Consider the following 26,531-nt stretch of genomic DNA (forward strand, 5'->3'; position numbering starts at 1 on the left):
TAGAGAAACATAAATAAAGCCAGAAGGTGGGGTAAATCCCTCAGTTTTCCATCAGCGACCTGCTGCCTGCGCCATGTTGGAAGGAAATGACGTCAAGCACGTAAAAACGGCCGCAGTGAGAGAGAGTATCATTTTTAAATATAATAAAGTATAAATAAATAACAATCAGTAGAATGAGGTTATACATAAACAGATTACAAATTAAATAATAATGAATGAATAAATACATAAAAGAGAAAACAATTCTGATCTGTGAATTAAGAACTGATTGTCAGATATATCAAACAAGTAAACTCACTTCCTTGTGGTAGTTGTGGTTATAGATATAGTTATAGATATCTGTGGTTTCTTTGGAGAAGAAAAAAAAAGAAAGGGAAAAAATAAGCAAAACTTTAGGCACCTTTACTCCTATAATTAAAAAACAATATTCTAATATAATATAATATAATAATTATTTTAAGATGTTTAGGGCAGCTTCAAAGTTTTATTAATAAGGACGTTTTATTAATAAGGATGCTATTTTGTAATTTAATGTGGACCAGATGAGTTTGTTGCAGCCATGATTCAGCTATTAGAAAGTAATTGGGAAATATAACAATGTAATATAAATATAATTTGCATTTATTATAAATACTAAAATGTATTTCCAACTGAAAACATTTCTTGCATATTTTAATACAATTTAATTTACTGATTTCCAGTGTGTTTTATTGCTGATACCTTATTGCTGTTTGCTGTTTCCATTGAGTATCTGTATTAGTAACTTTGAGATGTTTATATATACTGTATATATATATATATATATATATATATATACTGTATGTATATACAGTGCCCTCCAAAAGTATTGGAACAGTGAAGACAAAATTGCTCTGTTGGCTGTGGAGTCAAGACATTTACAAATATGATTAAAAGATGAATATGAGACAAAACTACAGAATGTCACATTTTATTATTGGGTGATTCAACACACAGATGTTTTACCAGCTAAGAAGTTCAGCACTTTTAGAGTTTCATCCCTCTATCTGATGTGAGCATAAGTATTGGAACAGTTGCCTCACAGGTCTTTCTAAGTGATCAGCTGTGTCCTGTTGCATTGATTCTTCAGATATTAAAAGCAGGGAATGTGTCGTATCCGTTATATCCATTACTTCTGTATTCTGAATCTTGCATTCGATGATGACACACACAAACCAGGATGAAGATGAGGGAGCTGACTTTGAGAGAAAAGCAAGCAATTTGGATGCTAAAAGAAAAGAGGAAGTCAATTAGAGCTATAGCAAAAACAAAGGGCATGGAGAAATCAAGAGTTTGGAAACCACCAGCAACCAACAACGACCTGATCGGCTGAGAAAACAACAGTAGTTGATGACAGACAAATCATAAAAGCTGTGAAAATGAACCCTAAAAGACGTGTCTCTATCACTGTAAAAAAAAAAAAAAAAAAAAAGTTGAGCCAACTTAAAATTTTAAGGCAACCAGCTTCAGCAGATTTTTGAGTTTCTCAACTTATTTTTGTAGGAGAATCTCAACTTTTTGTTACATAAACTTCAAACAACAAGTTGAGAAAATTCAAAAGTCTGCTGAAGCTGTTTGCCTTAAAATTTTAAGTTGGCTCAACTTTTTATTTTATAGTAACTTCCAGAAAGCTGGGGTGATGCTCTGACAATCTACTGTCCTCAGCACCAAAAATAGAAAGGCAAGATTAGAGTTTGCAAAAAAGCACAAAGGTGAGCCAGAAGAGTTTTGGAACTGTGTTTATGGACCGATGAGACAAAGATGAACCTTTATCTAAGTGATGGGAAAGCAAAAATGTGGAGAAAAAAAGGGAACTGCAATGATCCCAAGCATATAGCCTCATCTGTAAAGCATGGTGGAGGTGGTGTCATGGCATGGGCATGCATGGCTGTCTCTGGAACAGGTCCTCTCAACTTTACTGATGACTTAATGTATGATGACAGTAGCAGAATGAATTTGGAAGGGTACAAAACAATCTTGCCTACCAACATTCAAGAAAATGCCACCAGATTCATTGGGAAGTGCTTCATATTTCATCAGGACAATGACCCAAAACACCCTGCCAGTTCAGTCAAGGAATTTATAAGGGCAAAGAAATGGGAAGTCTTAGATTGCCCAAGTCAATCTCCAGATTTAAATCCGATTGAACATGAATTACACCAGCTGAAGAGGAGAGTAAAGGCAGAAACTCCCAAAAACAAGCAACGATTGGAATTGGCTGCATTAAAGGCTGGGAAAAGTATTTCAAAGGATGAGAGCAAGAGTCTGGTGATGTCTATGGGTCACAGACTCACTGCTGTGATTGTGCGTAAGGGATCTGCAACTAAATAATAGCTTTTAATCTTTTATATCTGCCTTATGTTCAACTGTCCCAATACTTATGCTCACATCAATGAGTGGGATGAACTCTAAAAGTGCTGTTCTTTTTATTTGGTAAAACATGCATGTGTTGAAACGGCTAATAATAAAATGTGACATTCTGTAGTTTTGTCTCATATTCATTTATTCTTTACTGTTCCAATACTTTTGGAGGGTACTGTATATATATATGAAGAGTTCATTTGCAAAAACTGATAACTCCATTTTTAACAACTTTCAAAAATCATGTTTTTTCATTGTGCATTCCAAGTAATCTCAATCAAACTGCAGTTTGGTTATTTTGATTAGGTAAAAAATAACTAAAAATACAGCTAACTACACAATAAAACACAATAAAAAACATGTTTTTGCAAATAAACTTTTCATATATATATATATATACATACATGTAACGGGGCGAACAAGGCGTGAGACGTACGGATCCATGTGCAAGCTTTTATTAATAAACATAGTCAATAAACAGGCAGGGTCAAACAGGTATGGTACGGGCAAGACATATACACAGAATGGCTCGGTAAGGCAGCTAACACTTGGAGAGTGTTATACGCAGAACCAGACTCCGCGCTAGACATACACACAGACAGGTTAACAGAAAACGCAGGAAAATACTCCGCGATCACAGAGAGAAAGTCCAAGGCTTATAAAGAGTGTGTGATTGGGTGATAGTGATTGTGAGATAGTTCTCAGCTGTGAGCATGATTAGTGTAATCAGCTGAGTGTGTGTCATCTGTGCAATGGATGATGGGAAATGCAGTCCAGTGTGTTGTGTGGTGTGAGAGTCAATATGATGGAAAGGCGACCTCTGGTGGCTATCGGGCAGAAGGCCACAGACCGGATTCGTGACAATACACACACACACACTGTAAAGAATTTTACCGTAAAAAATATGGTAGCAACATTTTAGGGTTTACGGATTTAACTTAAATGTACAATTAAAAAACGTATATTTTTTAATTGAACTGATATAATTAATATGATATCTGAATATCTGAAATCTGTTTTGTATCTTTGTAATACACTGAAAACCATCAAAATCAGGTGGTGATGAGAAAGTCACACGATGAACCAAAGCTCAGCACAAGCAGCTTTTCCACAAGCTGAGAAGACCAATACTAATGTATGTGTGTTATCATAGTTCGTTAGATCCTGCTTGCTGGGCATGAAAAAAAAACGTATCCTTCAACAACAAAAATATATATTTATGATTTTCTTTTCTACTCTGGTTTTATGTTTTATGGGAGATTAATGAGTCAACCCTCTCTGTAATGACAAACACTACTCTTCATCAATCGAAACCACAGTTTGTTTTTGGCACTCCAGGATGAGTAATTCTCAGGTTGTATTCACAAGATGCTTGAAATGCCATTGCACTATACACAAAGAAAGATCCTGACATCAAATGCGGGAGGATGAGTCAAGGCCACGCGATTTCAAGCTGTCTATTCCCTACAATTGCATATTAAAATTCAGATCATACAACTCAACCACTTATTTAGGGTAAAAAGCCATATAATGTAAATTCTTCTGTTATCCATTAATAATTATCTATATATAAATAAATATTTTAATTAGGGATGTTACTGTTAACGTGTTAATTTAATTAATTAGTTATGGAAAAATAACACGATTCAAATATTTTAACGCAGTTAGCACACTGGCCCCGCCCCAGGCCTGTATATCATCGTATTTCAAACAGTTGACTGCTGACAAATATGATGCAGGGCAACAACTCACTGCCTGATGTAGTCCATACATGAAGTTATGTGCCCCTAAAATTCAAGATATTGGGGCAAAAATGCCCCTGTACGAATGATAAGCGATTTCACACTAGCAGCGAGAGCAATATCACACCAGTGCTGTTTTTGTCCTGAATATGCATTCCTCTGCTCGTAAACAAGGCACACTACATGCGTGTTCTACGTCAGCAGCACCACACGCGTGTGTCACAGTACTCTCAATAAAGGCGTAAGATGGTCACTTGGAGGAGAAGTTGTTATTTTGTTTTTTTGCGCACAAAAAGTATTCTCGTAGCTTTGTAAAATTCCGGTTGAATCATTGATTTCGCATGGACTATTTTAACAATGTCCTTACTTCGTTTCTGCGTCTGGGAACATTTCAGTTACATTGCCTCTATGGAGGGTCAGAAAGCTCTCAGATTTCATCAAAAATATCTTAATTTGTGTTCCGAAGATGAACGAAGGTCTTATGGGTTTGGAACGGCATGAGGGTGAGTAATTAATGACAGAATTTTCATTTTGGGGTGAACTATGCCTTTCATTCCTGAATGAATCAGCCATTTTAACAAATCAAATCAATCAAATGCATGAGTGAATGACTCAATGACTTGCTCATAAAGATATTTACTGCCACCCACTGCCAGTTTTAGTTTCTTATTTAGAGTGTAATTTCGTTAACAATGACTTTCATTGGTTTGGACAAAAGGTATTTCTCAAATTAAATTTGATAAACTTTTATGGTCCATAGCTTTTTAGGCCATTGTAACCTAAACGTTCAGGGTCGAGTGGGGTAAAACAACCCCCCCCCTACTGTTTTTCCCAAAGTAACCACAAGATTAATTCAAGATACATTTTTATTGTAACTATGGACTACATTGACAAGAGTGATGTAGAAGTTGTCACCATGAAGCTTCCACTGGTGATGTACCAGAGAGAAAACGGATTTCACAGGAAATGATCTCACTTTCAGCAGTTAGGAAAAAAAGCGTTTTAAAGCTTGTTGCTTTGTAGAACATCACAGTTATATTTTATATGAGAACAGTAGGGCCTGTAGATAGGGAGTACATGTTATTTAATAAAAATACAATTATATTTTCAGAACGACAAAATTATTTTTTTTTCAAACATAGTGTGTGGGGTAAAAGACCTCCAGGGGGCAATGGGCAATTGCTGTAGTTATTCTACTCTGAACATCAAATCCTTTGTTTTTCCATCAAATGCATTCTAACTAGTTGGTTGAATAAAAATATTTGGACGTTATATTTAAAAATGACCTCAAGTTAGCATCAGGTAGCTAGTTAGCTTGTCAGTTATCATCAGCTAACTTTTTTTTTTAAATATAATTTTGTAATTCATAATTATTTATTATTATTATTATTTTTTTTTTATAAGCTAAAACTACCTGTACTCTGATTTTGTTGTAAATGTTTAAAGCAAATTGCTTTGTCAGACTTAGGGGCATTTTGTCCCACCCATGGGGGTGTTTTGCCCAATAGGTGGGGTAAAATGCAGACTTGGCACAAATTGAATTTTTGTTAAAAATCTGTTGCATCAAATCAAATATTTCTTTCCAAAGCTACATTTTTTTGTAATGTCTACCTAATGTTTTTCTATTTTCACAGCCATACTTAACTTGTGACTGATTAAATTAATTAATTGCCACATCATGTAATTAATTAGATTAAAAAAATGTATTGATTGACAGCCCTAATTTTAATTTTATTTTACATATAAAAATAAAAGAGGGCTACATGAAATAACAGTCATACTTTATGCAGTTCAAATCTGGAGTGTTTTTTTTTTGTTGTTTGAAAGTTGGAGAGTCTGTATTTTATACTTAATTTCTTTCGCGTTGGAGGCAGCTATGTAATTTCATCTGCAGCGAAGAGTGTTTTTCCACCTATTTACTCCATAGACTGTGGTTTACTCTCGTGCAGTGTTTGCTCAGAGCGCAGGTTTCTCTCAGAAGTGACAGAGTGGAAAACCCGGAGTGGATTTATTTATTGTCGAGTGAATACACCAAAACTTATATTGCTCCTCTGCTCAATATCAACTACTTGTTAGTAGTTATACAACTGTGTATACGATAAATATCACACTCCCAATCACGATATGATGAGTATGTTTCTGGTGTGATATAAATTCCATGTACTCAAGGATGGATTATGGCCCAATGGGACAAGGTCCTCGTTTCTCCCAAAGGCCTACAGTGCCCAAAGTACTTGTAAGTGTCCTCTTGTTGTCTCCTTTGTATAAGTAGTCTGCTCATTCTTGTATTTGCAGCTTTATATTCGTTATTTGGGTAGAAGGGCTTATATCTTGCATTTACAAAACATAATAGAATCCATTTTTGGATGATAGATGCAGCCCATTGGCGATTGTGTTATATTGAGCAAGAATGTTACGTTATGATAAAACCACTTTTAATAATCTACCTGCTGGTAAAATAAACAGTAAGATACAAAAATATGTGTACAATGAAAACAAAATTTTAAATGCTAACTTGCAAGACACTTTATATATAACAAAGTATTGTATTTTTTTATTGAAATAAATACTGGCTTATTACAATTAAACTTGATAGTACTTAATAGTACAAATGTAAACACGGCCCTTGAAAGTACAATTAATTATATATTTCTTCAAAACAAAACAAAACAGCAATTTTATGTATTCTTGTCTGGCTCATTTTATAGGTTGAGTTCCCAGGTGTCCTGTCATTTCAAAACAAAATCAAAGCTATATTTTAGCTGCAGTGATACACAACTACACACAGCATCTACACTAAAATAAACCCATTTTAAGTGAACAGTATGCATTATTTACAATCTTTGTGCACTGCTGTTCTTTTGAAGCTTGTCTGTGCAGCAAGTGCTCACTGTATATTCGCCTCTTTTGCGAAAGCTTTAGTTCACAATTCAAGTGCTTGCATTTCTTCACTGTTTACATTTATACCGTTTTGTTTAACGTAGAGCTTCTTTAAACTAGTTTATAAAATAAATAAAATCACAGGTACATAGCTAGTAGACATTGCTATGGCTTATGGATGTGAAATTGATAGAGGGAAGACAAGATGAGAAGAGAAGAGAGAGAAGGTCTCATTTGGTACATTTCTTCAGCAGGCCTGAAGCGATGGTCTTTACTGCCCTCATGGTCTCTGTGCAAGTTGGGTTAATCAGGGCTTCTGGCAACAGGAAGCCGAAGTAGCCTGTATCACGCAACTCGAAGGCAAAGGCGTACGGTATCCCGTTCTTATAAGCCCAGTCTATTGAGCTACCAGAACTCACATCTGCAATTTAAAGAAACGCATTACATCACATCTGGACATCTGACTGTTGTTGATATAGACATAGTCATGATGAGTCAGAAAACAGACTGGCATCTATCTGAGAGAGCATACAGAGAGCCAATGACTCATACTATATGTCACTGATTGAAGAAAAGGCAGAATGCCTGACTTACAAAGTGTGGTGGAGGCAGGGCCATATCTGTATTTCACTCCATAAGCTGAATATAGAGCGCTCACTGCATTCTGGGCTGCTGATTCCTGAGGGGGGAAGATCAGAGGTTCAAATGTGCTTCAAGTATTGGTCCAGTCGATCATTAAGGATGCTTGGAGATAAGTGTAGTCAAAAGATTTTGTGGGCTAACAGCCATCCAGTCAGTATATGAGCAAACGGCACTGAGGCAAGACCAAAAAATAATATCTCAGCAATTCCATATTCTTAATGAGGAGTTTAATGTTTTTCCCTCTGGAACTGTAGATGATATTGAGCTCTATCTTTTTAAAGGCTGAATCACTCCAGGGTGCAGTGTTTACTACAGAATCCTATATATATATATATATATATATATATATATATATATATATATATATATGTCTGTCTGTCTGTCTGTCTCCTAACATTTAAAACTGAATAAAAAAAAGAAGGGCACTTGCTATATGAAAAAACAATCACACTTGACTTTGAATGATCAAAATGGCCACCATAAGAGTATGAAAATGTAGAGCAATAATTTGGGGTACATTCTACAAGTCAGCTATGAAGTTGTTGTCTTTGATAATATCTAAATATAGATCCAAATGCAAAACCTGTTAAAAGTAATTGTGTCTGAAAATACTATAAGGAACTAGGGAATACACAACCATATGCATTTTTAAATAGGTGTTATAAAATGCACCTACTGGCTACACCACATTATTACATGTACATATTTTCTTTATTTCTCCAACCAGATGGCACCAATTAATGGCAGATTAATTGAAAATAAGATTAAATGTATTTTTCTAATATTTGTATTGATTTTAGAGGTTAATATTGTGTAGTACCATGAATTCCCCTCAAAATACAAAATTGAAGAATAAATATTATGGAAACAAAATATAGTACATTTATGTACATTCACAAAAATATTATGCTTAATACCTTCGGTCTGCTTTGACTGCTGTATGTGAGGAAAACCAGAGGGTTCAAGTAATGATAAAACTCTTTGTAATGTTTAAACTGATTGAAACTGTTTTTTTTAAATACTATTTCGAATGATCCATTTAAGGAACCAGCTCATAAGAGTCATACGTTCATCTATTAGATTACCTTGGTTGTGCTGTATGTGTTTGATACACTAAATTTACTGAAAATGGGACTACATTGCTCACGCTGTATGTTTTTGATTTGGTAAAAAGAACTTATTCACTGGAATCATTTGCTTGTAAATTGGAATACAATGGTTGCACTGTCTGTTGTTTTTGCATGCAGTTTTTGATCTAAATAAAGCTGCATTTTCTTGAGATTAATTTTCTTATGTTCAGTTCAGACAGCTCACATTCAAAATATGGTCAAAATATGAGTATACATCTAGTATAAGTTTTTCATCTACTCTAAAATAATAAATTGATTATTTACATTATTTGGGCATAAAATGATTACTGAATGATCCCCACCTAAATGAACTAATTACTGTCTGAAAGCAGAAATCACTCACCACACAGTTGAAGTTTGGTATAGTGGCATATTTGTAGGAATACGGATAGAGGAGCATCTGAGCATAGGCGTGAATAGAGATGTAGGCTTTGACACGTTTCTTGTGTTTGCGTAGAAACTTGGCCACAGCTTTGACCTCAGGCTCTGACTCAGGGAAGGGACCGCAGTATGTGTCATCACAGGGGTGCAGGGATGCACCCTCATCTATCAGAGACAGCAAAGACAACATGTGTAAAAAAAAACAAATAGCTTTCTTTGTAATCATTTCATCTTTGCCTTTTCTGCTCTGAGTCTGTGGTCGTACACGACTAATAATTTCCTCCCATGACATTTTGCTGTCTCGTGGTCATTCTTTATGTATTTTCTATCTCAGTGTCAGGTATTATCTACCAGAGTATTAAGAGTGAACATTTTTAGACAGACATTATTCACATGTCCTTCAAAAGCATATAAAAACTTAAAGTTTGAGAAAAATTAACTAGTAGAATCTTTTTTAATAAGCAAACTCAACCCTGCTGAACTTATACAACTTTAGAAGCTGGTTAGTTCTGGTTTAGTACTGATTTAGCTGAAAGACACAAAGAGATATTTAGTTTGACAGCAAATGTTTGTTTGGTTTTAAATCTTTATCCTTAACTAAAATGTTATTTTCAATGCCATTAGATCAAATATTAACCATATGAGCCATATTAGAGTAAAATTGACAAAAACGAATGAATATAACATATCGAAATACTAAATTTAAAGGATGTTTTGTCAAAAAACCAAAATACAATTGAACAAAACAAAAACTGTAAAATAAGTAAATACAAATTAATTATGCTGCAAATAACACCAAATTTACACTTAAAACTTCAAAGGTGGCACTGCTTTTGAAGTGGCATTTAGGTATTGTTTCACCGACTGTTTAATGCTGCTCAGAGGTGGCATGAATGCATTTACACAGCAATTGCACCTTTCTACAGTACTTTGATACTGAGATGGGTCAGAGCAGGCATAATTTAGTCAGGCTTTATGTGGCATTGTGCCTTTACACAATTTTTTAAGCAGGCACAGAGCAACCTTAACTTGGCTATGTAAAGACGCCTTAAGTTGAGCTGGTTAAGCCTTGTGAGGACAGCATCTTTCATTGTAGTAACCAGTAACTCACATCAAGAGATTTTTGTGTTACTGCAACAATATTGATAAATGCATTTATCCACAGCTTTGAGTGTATCTGTAATGCCAGAAGACCTTCGTTAAAAATGTAGCCAGGCACGCAAACATAGATTCTAACATCTTAATTTCCTTATGTATTACATGTGTCAGGCATCTTCATTGGCTGCTAAAGTTGTGTCTGCATATACTGGAATGGTTGTTTATTTTCAATATGAACATAAGGGCTCTTCAGTTTGAAAGAGGATCTATTTGATTTTTCGGAGTAACAACTTACCGCACCATTTGACCTTCCAATTTCGGTTGGCATCCACTCCCCGACAATGATACTTTGGAATCTTTGACCGAGTTTTCCGCCAAAAGCGATCCTAAGAGAGAGAGAGAGAGAGAGAGAAACCTCAGATATTTTCCTTCATTATGCCTGGCGGCCTTATATACCTTACAGAAATGCAAGACATACTGCATGTTTAACAGCGCAGAGCTGCAAACAATTAATTTCAGCAAGCTCTGCAGTGAGATCTAGACATATGACAAACAGATAGAAGATACCGTCTCCCAGCTGTAATGGTAACCATCCACGTTGAAGACAGGCATAATGTAGAAATTGAGCTGATTCATCAGCCGTCTCATGCTGGAGTCGTGTTGATAGGAGTTCAGCACCTGCATTCACAGCAAACGGAATTGTGACTGACTTCAAGAGATGCAGGAAATGTGTCTCTCGTTTTCCCCACAGATAAACTTCAATAGAGCAAAATATTCTCTCTTCAAGGACAAAGCAATGTGTGTTCAGTTCCTCTAATCAAAAGGAATAAATAGCCCACTTTCCATGAAATAGATATAGACTTGCATCTTGAGTACAGCATTGTGTCAAGTTTGCTCTGTTGTTTACTTCATATTTTAAAAAAGAATTTTAAAGTCAGAATTTTTTTTTACAAAAGAAATTAATACATTTATTCAGCAAGGATGCATTAAATTGATCGATGATGGCAGTGAAGACATTTATAAAGTGATTTCAATCCCATCCCGTAAAATCTCAAAAAGATATCACAGTTTCCACAAAAATATTAAGGTGCAAAACTGTTTTCAACATTGATAATAATAAGAAATGTTTCTTGAGCAGCAAATCAGCATATTAGAATGATTTATGAAGGATCATGTGACACTGAAGACAGGAGTAATGATGCTGAAAATTCAGCTTTGCCATATAGCAATAAATTACTTTTTAAAAATATATTATGATAGAAAACAGTTATTTTAAATGGTAATAATATTTCACAAAATTTCAGTTTTAGGCTGTATTTTTGATCAAATAAGCAAGCACGCAGCCTTGGTGAGCATAAGAAACTTTCAAAAACATAAAAAAAGAGAAATCTTTCTAACAAAACATAAAAAAGAGAAAACTTTCTAACCCAAACTTTTGAAAGGCAGTGTAATAGGTCATCTAATTGAAATTGAAATTCTGTGTCTATTTTGTCTATGTAAGTTAGTGTACAGACAACGATGATTCACTCACTGCATAATGAGAAGCTCCCTTTGGTCTTGTACAATATAAATAATATTGCATTGGTTTCATTTAAAATGCATACAAAAGATGCCGTGTTACTATGTGTAATGTCTAATTGAGCACGGCAGAAAGAGAAAAATTATGAGTGATGGTGGCTTGAGGGGAACAATAGAGCTGTAATAGTGTTTAAGGCAGGGTCAGTCTGTGTCACACTGTAGGTCTGCCTCATTGTGGTATACTGAAGGTATTGCAACAGACCTGGTACTAAGGTCTCTCTCTCGGCCTCTATCTCATTCTATATTTGTCTTACTAAGTGTTAGCTGCTGATCTGAGAGCAGTTTATTTGTGTATAAAACCACACCCAGATCAGCATAAAAGGACATCACTTAACTAAAGGCACTCTTTGATATTAGTTCATGAGCTGGTGTATTATACAGATTAATTTTGGAGGAATTTAGAGACTTGCTGAATGAAACAGTCACAAAATACACCAGCTCACGCACAAATAAACAAAACACTAAAAATCTTCGACGTTGCCCAGGCGGGGAAAAAGGTGCACTTCCATAATGTACGCTTTATCTTCACGCACTATTTTTGTACTTAATATACTACAAATGAATCTTTACTTCTTAAGGCAATTGTAAGAACATTTAAGTGTGCTCAAATGTGCTATTGGGACACCATGAATACAGTATGAACTAAAATGTGCTTTTAACATACTTTCTTTGTCTGTAAAAAAAATATTTAATTACCACTTGTAGTTCACTTGAACCCACTAGTGTATGAAAGATGGGTTCAAGTGGTCACTAAATAATTTTTTTAATATGGATAACAATACAGTGTGTTAAAAGCACTTTTTAATTCATATTTATGGTGTCTCAAAATATCACAGTTGAGTACACTTAGATGTTCTTAAGATTATCTTAAGAAGTACTAAAGAATAATTTTTAGTATATTAAGTACAAAATTAGTGTGTGAAAATAAAGCACTTTAAGTACATTATGGAAGTGCACTTTTATTTTGGTCTGGGTGTAAGAATGATCTGATTCTTGTCCAAAAGTCTGAGACCACATTGAAATTTTGGGATTCAAAATCACATTCACAAAAAAAAAACACATTCACACACAAACATTATTCAAAATTATATTAAAATATTAAAATATTTTCACTAGTGGTCTCAGTCTTTCGGATTCCACCATACGCTGCATAACCATTGTGTTGTTTTTGCTTTGGAGTGATTTAAATATCAGCATGAAGTGAACAATGACAAACAGAAGGAATAACACAACACACACCTCTTTCACAAACCATTGGCAGAAAGCTGGACCAATCCATTCTCTTGCATGCACTCCACAGTCTATCCACACTGCCTTCTTAAAGGGACGTGTTCTCTTTCCTAACTGACAGAAGAGGGGCAGAGAACACTGTCTGGTAAGTATATGTGTGTGTGTCTAAATCTAGCCATAATTTAGCCATCTCTCCCTTCAGTCTTTACCTGGAGCACATAGAGGGGTCGTCCTTCATAGGACTGACCAACAGAAAACAGGTCCACCAGGTGTGGGTGTGTCCGGTTCATCTCAAACATCCAACTCTGAATCTGTCAATAAGTGTGAAAAGATTTTGACCCATATTCTCAAGATTAACATGCAGCTTGTACTTTGTACACATTTATTTATACACATTTAATTTTGCAGGTCTGTCCTACTTTTGACCACGACTGTATTAACACACAAAACCTGTAGCATTGGAGGTTTTTTCTTGTAGAGAAAAGTTTGTCTTGCCTTGACTTGATTATCTTAATATGTTAAAGCTAAGCTCAAGATTTGAAATACTGATGCATTATTTACAGATGTTTTTTTTTTACAAGAGTACTAGAGGATTTATATCCATAAAACTGAATGTAATCCAGCCCTCGTCTGCTCTGAAGGTTTTCCCATTCATCATCTTGTCATGGGACTAAATCACAGAGCTGAAGTTGTATCTGCATGTTCATTTAAAGTTGGCACTCGGTCTGAGGGAGAAGACCTGTGAGTAAAGGTTTAATGATGGGTTAGTTCGGCACTGAAGAAAACCTCCCGAGATCTGTTTTTCTTGCGCACGGGCCACAACTGAATACAAATGCACTTCTCATTCATAAGTTGTTAGTTAGCCTGCAAAAGTCAAGCTTCTGTTGAGAAAGATGGCAGACAGAGAGAAAAAAAACTATTTGATCTCTGTCTTCTTCATCTCTCTACATAAAAATTACCATGCATATGAATTTTTATCCATGCACTCACCTCTTCCAAAGGATGGTACACTTCATAGTCATACTGGAATTCTGATCTGCGCTTCCTGGAGGACTGGTGTCCGATCTGTTTCTCAATTTCGGTTTGGAGATTGGAAATGAGCACCCTGTGGAGACAGTCAGGGAAGGAATGTTGAAAGCACATGCACTGTGTATCTAACCGTTTAATGGCAATTTTCAGAGTTACTCAGATGCTTATAGACATTCAACAATTTCTGCATAACACCAGAGCTATAGAAAGCATATTTTATTTGTATATTTATTTAGTAAATGTGTATACTATAGTTTATTATTTAGTATATATACTGTACTTATTTCTTTGCATTTCATTACTGCAGTTTATTTAACCCAGCATTTTGATGCAAAGTGCTTTGCACCAGGGTCATGATCATGAAGTTGTTTATTAATTAATTAATTTTTTATCTTATTTTGAAGCTAATGAAAATTAATAAAAAAAAATTACACAAATAACAGAAAAATTAAAGTGTCTTCTTCCTTATTAAAGTTAGGTAGACTCAATATCACCAACATTATTGTTATTTATTTATTTATTGGCTAGGGATATGGAGGAAGGAATGAAAATGCCACAATTTATCTATCTGACCTGTCAAAACCAAATCAAGCAAAGAAGGAGGTTTTTAAACTAGAGTAAACAAAGCACTAGACGCATACATTTATCTTTCTCAACCTGTCCCATTACCCAGAATCCTCTGAGGTATCACTTCTAGGTGTAAATATGCTCAAATACATCAGCCATGAGAAGGAGAGGAGGTATAGAAGAAAAGGCCTCCCTGGGGAAAGGGATGACAATGAAAGTGCTTCTGGCTGCGGCGTGTGAGATTAGCTTCATTGTTGCTGTTGATCTGGATGATTGATGGAGCGAGCAGCTGAAAGACTACTCTGAATCGAGCTTTCATTTCTGGATCCTTCGCCACATGCAAATCAAAGTCTGAAGAATCCAAGTAGAACTCAAATGTGATTCTCCCAGAAACCAATGTTTCACCCGCAGGAGTACGAGAGAGGAGTTCACTCTAACATAAGTCCCAAGGGAGGAAGAGGTGACTCACTCATAGTGGATGTGCGCTTGGCGAATGCGTCTTCTTAGCCATTGCGTCTTGTTCCGTCCAACATGAACGTCTACTGGGCTGTTCTCTTGAATCATATATGCACTGTTGGGCTTCCAAAGGTCCACCTGCAGAACATCATTGAAGTCAATCAAGCAGGAATATTGTTCCTAGATGCTCAAATGAAAAATCTGTTATCATTTACTCACCCAAACCCGTATGACTTTCTTTTTGCATATCTTTCTCAAACATCACTGATACAGTCATATCTCAGTTGCGTTATAACGGATCATGACACAATGAATACTGAATATGTGAAAATGCTAATGAAAATAGGGAATTTAAGAGGAGCAGCGTTCAATGTTAATGTGAATGGAGCTAAATTAGTGCAAGTACAGCTTAGAAAATCTGATCTGGGACAACTTTGAGAAATGTTTGAGAAATTAGTTCACATCTCTTTTGGTTGCAGATTTGTTAGATTATACTGGTGTATTTTGCTTAGGAAAAACACCTGAGAAATAGGAAACATCTGAATTTGTGCAGAAGAAAGAAAGTCATATGGTGTTCCAACATCCAATTTTCAGTGTTCAACCTGATATCATTAGAATACTTTTTTGCCATGATTTGATCTGTACAAAAATGTGCATTTATTTTTATTTATTTATTTTCATTAGAAAAACAAAGCATGAATGTCCACAGCTAAATTTAGCAGATTACACAAAACATACAAAATGAAATCATATCAATTCGCCAAAATGTAAAATTGTTACAAACTGCTATGAGTGTGTTTTAAATGGTTTGGACGCTTTGGTCACACTTTATTTTAAGGTCCAATTCTTGCCATTAACAAACCGTTTGCCTCAATAAACTCCAAAATTGCTGCTCATTAATAGTTAGTAAGGTAGTTGTTAAGTTTAGGTATTGGTAGGATTGTTCATGCAGAATATGTGGTTTATAAGTACTAATAAACAGCCAACATGTTAATAGTGAAGTGAAGTGACATACTTCCAAGTATGGTGACCCATACTCGGAATTCGTGCTCTGCACACACACAGCAGTGAACACACACACACCGTGAACACACACCCGGAGCAGCGGGCAGCCATTTTATGGGCAGCCCGGGGAGCAGTTGGGGGTTCGGTGCCTTGCTCAAGGGCACCTCAGTTGTGGTATTGAGGGTGGAGAGAGCACTGGACATTCACTCCCCCCACTTACAATCCCTGCCGGCCCGAGACTCGAACCCGCAACCTTTTGATTACAAGTCCGACTCTCTGACCATTAGGCCACGGCTTCCCTACTATTAGCATAATAGGCATGCTAATAAGCAACTTAATAGTGAGAATTGGTCCCTATTCTAAAGTCTTACCTAGCTATATTCCACATACATAATTTCAATTTAAATATAGGAACAGCTTTATAATGTTCATAAAATTTCAGAACATATGGTTTATAATTGGTTTGTAGTGTTCAGAACATATGTTCTATTTAGCCACAACAAATACATTTGTTCATGGTTAATATGTCTAGGACACAAATTAAATCCAAAACAACGAGAAATTAACAGATAAAGCAATCTTGGCGAATAAATTAGGTCCTTGAAATTCAAGCAGTTTATCACACGTTGTAAGATCTTTGAACCAGAGTTGAGATTACAGATAAAGCTTTTGCAGTGCTGTACGATCTGTAGATCAGAGACCTGCTGACTCAGCCCATTCACAGATACTTGAAACAGAGCTTTGGCGAGCCGCAGTGATCACAGCGTTTGACTGAAATGATCTGTTTCTGTGTGTGGATCCACAAAACCGCTTTAGATTGCCAGCATATGCCGGAGTCTTTATAGCAGCCCAGATACCAGTCCCTGAAGCATAACCTCAGATTTGCATCATCAGTCTCCTTTGTACGCCTGCCAAGTCACTACGCTGTTGACTTTAGCTACAACAACAGGCCCATTTAATAAGACGACAAAGAATAGAACTATTCAAATGGCCCATCCTAACACCAGCAACAGAGTAGGTCACAGGCAATATATCCTAGACCTTATTTCTAGACCTGAAATGGTGTACTGAACACAGTTCTGAATTATATTGGTTTATCATACAGTATATATTTGCATTTCAAATTATATGTTAAATACAAGCCTTCAATTTGTGAGTCTTGTTTAAAAGCAGGGATATCAGTCATACAATAGTTCCACTCTGCATGCAGAAAAACTCCTCAGTGCTGTGCTGCATTCCTAGCAGATGCTCACAAACCTAGGAGTTGAGCCAGATTTGGCACATTTGTTTAAATGGCATGTGACTGCTGTGTTCTTGAAGTAGATTTTGCATGCACAAAGAAAGCATGAGAATGAGATGATGAACATGTTTTCTAAACAAAGCAGGTGATTAAAAAAGAAAACACCTGACTATACAAGCGCTAGGAATGTTAGTGATAGTGATGATTGAGGGGAAAATCAGTGGAAAAGATTAAATATGGTAAAATGTGTTAAATGAAGCTGAGAGTATTCCTAAGGGATGGGAACTTGATGGCCGTTTGAATTCTAAGGATGTAGATATATATTTTAATTTATAAAGACCCATTTATACTGTGAAAACGGTTAAATACTGTATAAAAGTACAACCCGAATTCCAGAAATGTTGGGACGTTTTTAAAATTTGAATAAAATGACAACTAAAAGAATTTCAAATCACATGAGCCAATATTTTATTCATACAACATATACATATAACATAATAAATGTTTAAACTTTACATTTTTATGCACAAAATGAGCTCATTTCAAATTTGATGCCTGCTACAGGTCTCAAAATAGTTGGGACGGGGGCATGTTTACCATGGTGTAGCATCTCCTCTTCTTTTCAAAACAGTTTGAAGACGTCTGGTCAACGACGCTATGAGTTTCTGGAGTTTTGGTGTTGGAATTTGGTCCTATTCTTGCCTGGTATAGGTGTCCAGCTGCTGAAGGTCGTCTTTGACATATTTTTAATTTAATGATGCGCCAAATGTTCTCTATAGGTGAATAGAGAAATAGAGTCAAATTTGGACTTGTCTGACCATAGAACACTTTTCCACTTTGAAACAGTCCATTTTAAATGAGCCCTGGCCCACATGACAAGACGGCGCTTCCGGACCATGTTCACATATGGCTTCCTTTTTGCATGATGGATTGCACAGCGGATTGTGTTTACCGACAGTGGTTTCTGGAAGTATTCCTGGGCCCATTTAGTAATGACAGAATCATGCCGATGAGTGATGCAGTGTCATCTGAGGGCCTAAAGACCACGGGCATCCAACAAAGGTCTTCGGCCTTGTCCCTGACGCACAGAGATTTCTCCAGTTTCTCTGAATCTTTAGATGATGTTATGCACTGTAGATGATGAGATTTGCAAAGCCTTTGCAATTTGACGTTGAGGAATGATGTTTTTAAAGTATTCCACAATCTTTTTACGCACTCTTTTACAGATTGGAGAGGCCTCTCTAAGACATCCCTTTTATAGCTAATCATGTTACAGACCTAATGTCAATTAACTTAAATAGTTGCTAGATGTTCTCCCAGCTGAATCTTTTCAAAATTTCTTGCTTTTTCAGCCTTTTTTGAGACCAGTAGCAGGCATCAAATTTCAAATGAACTAATTTAGTGGATAAAAGTGTAAAATTTCTCAGTTTAAACATTTGTTATGTTCTCTATGTTCTATTGTGAATAAAATATTGGCTCATGTGATTCGAAAGTCTTTTAGTTTTCATTTTATTCAAATTTAAAAAATGTCCCAACATTTCCAGAATTCGGGTTGATGATATGATATTATGATGATATATATTATATATTATATATATTATGATGACATTGGGTCTGTACATCCACGTATATCTGTGCTCTTTCGATGTATATGATGAACCAATGAAGATGAAATATAAATTTCATCTGAATGCATTTATAAGCAGTGTTGCATGGGGAAAGTTACTTTTCAAAGTAATGCATTACAACATTGCGTTACTCCATAAAATGTGACTAATTGCGTTACTTAGTTATGGAAAGTAATGCATCACGTTACTTTTGCGTTAACTTTTGTCACCTTAGCTGAGCTTGCTTATTCATTTTTAATAACAAAAAAAACCCAAAGTTATATTTTTGGCAACTGTAAAGGCCTTTTGAAATTAACAAGCCGAACCTCAATCCCAGTTTCTCTCAACACAGGAACAGGAGAGGTGTCATTGAATAAACAGGAAAACAAAGTAACTTGGGTTATTATTTGAAAAAGTACCTTTAAAAGTAATGCGTTACTTTACTAGTTACTTGAAAAAAGGAAATCGGATTACGTAAATCACGTTACTTGTTTGTACGCAGATTTTATGCACAAATTTGGGTGTACACATGCTTTGTGAATGAGACCCACTGGCATTTATATTGTTATTGTACTGAAGCCAAAGTAAATATAATGATAAAAACATTTTATTTTCTCTTTTAGATTTTCTGCAGACTCCTCTTGCAGGTCCCTGAACACCTGTTTGAGAACTCCTACCTTATTTCAGCCAAGAGAAAATCTGGCAAAGTGGCACACTAGCCTATCGATGACTAAATTGATATAATAGTTTGCAGATGTTTGTGTGTGAGTGCAGACCTAAAAAACTTCTCTCTGTTAGTGCAGTGGTCCCAGTTTCTTGGGTTCTCCACACCAAGCATTGTAAAAATCAACATGACTTAGTTTGAGATTATGTTCTGAGATCATCTTACACACAGCATTGTCACACTAGACATTTCATCAATATTTTCTAAATCTCTTTATAGGTTCTCAAAGATGAATTTTGGACACAAAATTTGATTTGCACTAAATGTGATACTCAGTTTTGTCTAAATATTCATGTTTTTATTCAGAGGTTATAAATCTATTTTCTTCAAATGGCCATATCAGTATATCTTGTTTGCGATCATCTGAGGTGCATGTGTTTGTACTTAAATGCCTCTTTTTCCTGTTTCCGTTTCATGTTGCCTGTGAACAGGGATGATGTCACTTTGAGAAAATACAGCAGAAACAATCAAATGAACCAAGTCTCCTTGAGCCTTTCACTAGAGACGCTCCTGAGCGGTGACAGAGAAACAAAGCCATTTCACACACAAAAAGACTGTCACTGGAAAAAACAATACTGTAATATAATGAAATATTTGTGATGTTTATGTTGCTTGCACAAATGTTACGAATAGGACTATGCTAACAAGCCAAACCTTGAGGTAGTGAATGGCTATAGACCTTCTTCACTTACTGTGACATGTTTTCACAGTTCTTAACATTGTAAATCTAGTACATAGCACTATAGTTTGTGTTTTCTTACACTGACATTCGGTTACAGAAAAGTGGTTAACGCTGTTGTGTGGGTGTTTCTAATAAACCGGCTGCAGGAGTGATGGTAAATTTGACATCTTTCTCTCTTCTGACCACTGTAATTACTCTCTCATCTCTCAATGTAATTACTCTCTTTTAATTTGCTATTGGGAACACTAAACATATGTTGTAGTTTCTGTTCACCACTATAGAAATGTACTCAACTATCATGACTTCTGAGAAATACAAAAATGTGATAAGGCTTCACTGATAATGTTTAATTTGCCTTGTATAGTGTACCATACATCTCACTGCTGCCTGTATCCGCTGTGTTGTATAGATAGCTCAGTTAAGAAGCATATTTCTGGAGGAAATAGTGGTTATGGTGCCGAGGAACCCTTGCCTGACTTTTATAGGAAGCTGAGGATGTTCATGCATCACTGGTGCTGAGAATGACACAGCGATGGTGCAAAAAAAGATAAAGATTCTAGCACTGTGATAAACTAAAAATAGTTTCGTTTGGAAGAAAGAAATGAAAGAATTTGGTGCAGATGGAGAAAAGGATTTGATAGAAATGATTGGTCATTCAAATAACACAAATCCTCTCCAAAGCAGTGACTTCAGTTTCCATGTGGTTTGATTTTGTTTCTCATGATTCCTCTCACATTTTTAATGTTACATGAATATTGATGAAAAAAGGTGCTCACCGTCAGGTTTTGGAAAAGCTGTTTGACTGCTTGAACCTCTGTGTTGCTGCTGGGGATTATTCTCAACACTTGATCGCTGCAGAAATAAAGCATTGCAGTTTGTGTAAATTATACAATGGCACAGGAATCAAATCAAAATACAGGGATCAAGTTTTGACAAAGTACATTTTTTGTATGTTTATACACTTTACTGGGGTCAGTATTTTTCTTAAGAAATTAATAAATTTATTCAGCAAGGATAAATTAAATTGATCAAAATTGACGTTATAATGTTTTCTTTCTATTTTAAATAAATTCCTGGTCCTAGCCTAGTCATGTCTTTGTTTTGCCTGGTAGCCTGTTTCCTGATTACATGCCTGTCTTGGATATTCTTTTGTCTTGCTGTTTTGGACTCTGTTTGCTATAGTCTGTCTGTTGGATTATCCATTTGCCTCGCCCTTTGGATTATGTTCGCCGTCGATTGACCCACGCCTGTTTAACGTACTACTCTTTGTCTTGTCTTCATCAAACCTGTTTGCCATTGTCTGACCCATGCCTGTTTTTGACCACGTCTTTTAATAAAAACTTTGCATATGGATCCGCATGCCTCTCTCAGTCGCCTCGTTATAATTACTGTTTTTTCTGTATTTTTGACCAAATAATGCAGCCTTGGTGAGCATAAAAGACTTCTTTCAAAAATATAAAAAATCTTACAGAACCCAAACTTTTGAACAATAGTGTAAATAATAACCAAAATACACAGTGATTTTCAAATACTGATTACATACAGTATACTGTATTCAGATTTTCAGGTATCTACAGTATGAACAACCAGAAACGTAATATGGATATATTACATATGGAAAATCCTGTATATTGAAGACAATTAGCAGTCATTGTGAGATTTTTTGCATGTTATAGTCTACCAAGCAAAGTCACACACCTCTTCTCAACAAGCTGCATGATTTGAGGTTCAATTCATGTGTGCAGAACAAACATGTCAAGCAGAAGTTTAATACTAGGATTCAAACAATCCTTTAACGCCAAGTATGAGCAATAGTACCAGTGATTAATGCTAATATTTCCAAGAGAAGCGGAGCCAGCAGACAGTTTTATTGAGCTAACTGACACATAAAGGCTTCTCTGAGGGTTGTTTTCTCTGAAACGGTTCAAAACACACCAAAGATGACCTCATTACATCACTAAAAGCAATCTGCTATTTTTAGGATTTGAGTGACGCTGACGCTCCAGGTTACATTCTCCTTTTTTTGTGGTGTAATTGTGCGAGCAGCTCCATGCCAGCTCTATCATTACACAAGGAAGCCACAAAACTGGTCTCAGTTTATCATTAAGGACGTCATCTCACACTAACGGCATAAGCAGAGGAAATCGTGCTTGACGCCACACCTGTAACATCTTTGTGTGCGGTATTTTATGTCTTGGATGGTATTTCCCACAGAATCTTTATTGTGTGGTGTCATGCAATATCTGCTTATGCTTTAAATAAATAATAAAGTCCTCCTCAGCTGCAGGGTGCAAGGCTGATTCATGCTCTCATTCATTTTGCTCACTATATAGTAGACTTCTTGGCCCTTTTTGTCTGTTATCGAGTTTCTTCTTGGTTATTCACATTTCCTGACTTCTGCCCTGATATAATATTGTACTGGACTGGAGAAACATCCAGGACCTTCTCTGTCTGATGTCAGCTGGCGATTCAGTCACACACAAGGACAAAGTTTGGCGTTTAGGTTAGTGTGTGAATGTGTGAGGAATGATGTTATGCCTCTTTGGCTGATCTGGGGCAAATGTACTGGGCTCCTTCACACCCTCACATACGTGAAGAGGCGTTGATTGGTGCATTTTATAGCCCCATGTAAAGCATCCATCTGATGGAATGCAGAAAAACACAATGATTGACTCTATACAGGACAGGAATTTATAGCACCTTACACTCTTAAAAATAAAGGTGCTTCACGATGCCATAGAACTTTTGTGTCTAAATAGTTCCATAAAGGACCTTTAACATCTGAAGAACCTTTTTGTTTCACAAAAGGTTCTTTGTGGCGAAAGAAGGTTCTTCAGATTATAAAAAGGTAAGAAAGAGATGGTTCTTTCAAAAACCTTTGACTGAATAGTTCTTTGTGGAACCAAAAATGGTGCTTCGCTGTGAAGACCCTTTTAAGTACCTTTATTTTTAAGAGTGTACCCTTTAAGAATGCTAACTGATGGCAAAATAAAAGAAAAAAAAAGAAGCTTGCTTGCTAATTTATTATTGTTAAAATATTTCCATTTTGATTAAAAAATAGTTTTAATTTAAGGACACGTACATTTTTTTAAAAGCGACAGTAAAGACTTACGTTATTACAATATATATATATATATATATATATATATACATACATCAAATAAATGCTGTTCTTTGAATGTTTGAATTGATCAAAGCATCCTGAAAAATGTGTCACAGTTTCCACAAAAATATTAAGAAGCACAACCAGTTTAAACATGAATAATAATAAGAAATGTTTATTGAGCTTTGAAACAGCATATTAGAATGATTTCTGAAGGATCATGTGACATTGAAGTAATGGAAATTCAGCTTTTCCATAACAGGACTAAATCACATTTTAAAATGTATTAAAATGGAAAACAAATTGTAATACTATTTTACAATAATACTGCTTTTTTATCAAGTAGACTCAATGCAGCCTTGGTGAGCATAGACTGAAAGTAAAAGAGAGGAAGTCCAACCACATACTAATAAATCTACAGAGAGAATGAAGTTTATTATGAGCAATAAATAACTTGGATGTTTCAGAGCTATTCTTATGATAAGCAGCAACCTTCCTAATCTCACATCATTGGAGATTTTTCATCGGTCGTAATGAAGTGTCAGGCAACATCCCCCTCAAAAATATCAGTGAAGCCAAAACATCCCATCACAGAATGCACTATGTTGTTAACATCGTTCAGATTGTGATATCTCAGAAGACCGCAGGGAGGAAGTGTCCTTTTTATTACACCCTTTCCCTTTATGTTCTGACAGGCCTGTGTTTCCCCAGTTCTCACACTGACTGAGTTAGCATTTATATTGCTCCCTGACAAGTAGAAAACAAGTGTTTTCACCTCTTTGTGAATTGTTTTGCTCTTTTAAGTTTCTGTGCCCTGAATAATTCATAAACAAGGCTATGAAAAAGAATGGAAGTACAAATACTGCCTAAAATTTATATACCACTTTATTTATGAAATTAGGCCTCTGTATAGAGACAAAATAAAGTAAAATAGGTGTCTTTTGAATCACATTGCTGATGAGAGATCCATAAGCATGGAGTGCATCAAACATTTTCATCAACTGACAATCTATCAAAAAAAAAAAAGATCACACTTATAATGTTTGCCAAAGTGTCAATCAGCGTCCATTATGATCAAGTCCTTTATACTTCGTGCTTATACCTGTCTATAGGCTACCAACTGCATATTTTAAGATGTCACCTCCTCCTAAGGAGTGCTTTTCAGCCTTAGCAAAGGAAACAAATCTTGGCCCGCAGAAACTGCTTTGTTTTATAAAGCTGCTGTTGACATAAGAAGAGACAGACTGATCTCTAGTCTTTATCTGTGGAGGCGCAGAGTGCACTTCAATGCTTCAAAACTATTTTACAAACTCCCCCTCGTTCCTACGCCCTGGATTCTCGCTAAATGTGAAGCGAGAATCATTTTAGCGAATCGGTTCATTCAGACGGTTCTTTCTGAAGGAACCGATTCTACCCATTCACAGTCACCGCGTGCGCTTTTTACGCGTTATTATTTTATGTAAGCACATACACATCTAGTTAAAACTATATTTAACACTATGTATTTGATCATGTTACGTAGAGTACATATATGTACAAATTCAAGAACGTTTAACTGTTCAATAGAACGATTCGTTCGCGAGTCTACAACTACTACAACTCTAGTTTAAAAATCTGTGAATGAATGAAACACTTACCCGAAGTAGCGGTTGTTGTAGAGGTAAGAGTCGACAGGATAGAGCACGGTGCTGAAAATGATAACGCATCCGAGTAAAACACTTCTGGACAAGTCTGTGAATGCCATATTAAATTAGTAGGCTATATAAATAAAAACGGAGCAGTTATTCAGAGACTGCGCTGTTTATATGGATGCTCAATGGAAATCATCCCAGTGGAAGGAACTGAGAATTTTTTGTTCTGGGTGTCCTCTCCTGGGACAATTTCTTGAGGTAGAGGTGTGAACTCATTCATGTGGGAATTCTGGTGCTATCCCGAGTCTTTTAAAGTGTTTTTGGAAGTGTGGTCACGTGATGCTGGGTGTCAGAGGGGTTGGGAACCGAATCCCTGTTTGGAGTGAGATCAGTGGAAGTGCTTAAGTTTATTAAGCCTCGTCTCGGCTGCCTGCAGCGTTAGTTTGATGCCTTCGATGTTGTGGTTTTTAATCGACTTTTTCAGGTCAAAATATGTGGATACACATTACAAAATATATTTAAATAAATAGACAAACTCGTATTATTATTAACACTTGTAGGCTAATTTAATAAACTGTCAATGAAATGCATTGTGCAGCTGATTTTACTTTTTGGAGAAAAACACATTTGCTATGTGTTCTGAAAGGGTATTTTTAGGGGAGACAGAGTATGGTTGTAACACTTTTTGTTTTAGTAACTTGCAAAATTTTTGAGCTAGAGTACACAAACTTTATACAATGCACCCACAATTGTTTACTACAAAAGACTACAATTCAGACCTCTGCAAGAATATCACAGCCTTTACAAGTTGATGTCAAATACATGGAGCGCCTTTGTTACAATCTACCCCACTGCCGGGGTATGTTGTAACACTACTGGGGTAAATTGTAATTGACAAAATAAGCAAAAACAGCAGCTGCTTCAAAAGCAACAAGTTTCTTCAAAAATATGTTTATTGAAACAATCTAACACATCTGTCTCACATTCTGTGACCGACCACAGCTTAAATCCACTTTCTGTTTGATGCAGGAGCGTGTGAGTGTGTGTAGGCTAAATTAGACTATAGAACAAACGTCCTTAACTGTATTTATGCTTAATGAACACTCACCTCCAGTGTACTGAGGAAAATGAACATGTATTGAATTTGTGTTTGGTGACAAAACAGTGTTTTTAACCCTATAGAGTGCAGACTTGGTGGATCTAGAAACTGCATTGGGCACATTTTACCCATTTTTACACATTTTTACCTTTGAGCTTCCAAAATATAGAAAGTTCTCAGTATGTAAGTGGATGCTAAAATGTGACCCCACAACTGACCCCACCCACGCCTGTCATCAAGTGTTTAGCTAGCTGTATTAGCATGATGGTTTGAAATTAGCATTTTAAAAATGCATCACATTTTGCTTGATAATCTGCAATTTATTCTA

The 26,531-nt window shown here is 35.9% G+C and overlaps 1 protein-coding gene across 1 annotated transcript; it reads right to left on the reverse strand.

The window, feature by feature from the left end:
- Positions 1 to 7,231: 7,231 nt before the first annotated feature.
- Positions 7,232 to 25,217, reverse strand: LOC306865020 (carboxypeptidase A6-like; the record flags this gene model as incomplete). The annotated part of the gene is made up of 11 exons (XM_079409348.1): positions 7,232 to 7,422; positions 7,596 to 7,680; positions 9,117 to 9,319; positions 10,548 to 10,638; positions 10,820 to 10,930; positions 13,070 to 13,174; positions 13,270 to 13,371; positions 14,051 to 14,165; positions 15,126 to 15,250; positions 21,147 to 21,222; positions 25,111 to 25,217. 11 exons carry the CDS (start codon positions 25,215 to 25,217, stop codon positions 7,232 to 7,234), a joined length of 1,311 nt encoding a protein of 436 aa, XP_079265474.1.
- Positions 25,218 to 26,531: the final 1,314 nt, after the last annotated feature.

The sequence above is a fragment of the Barbus barbus genome (genome assembly GCF_936440315.1).
Source record: "Barbus barbus genome assembly, chromosome: 46".
Classification (NCBI taxonomy): domain Eukaryota; kingdom Metazoa; phylum Chordata; class Actinopteri; order Cypriniformes; family Cyprinidae; genus Barbus; species Barbus barbus.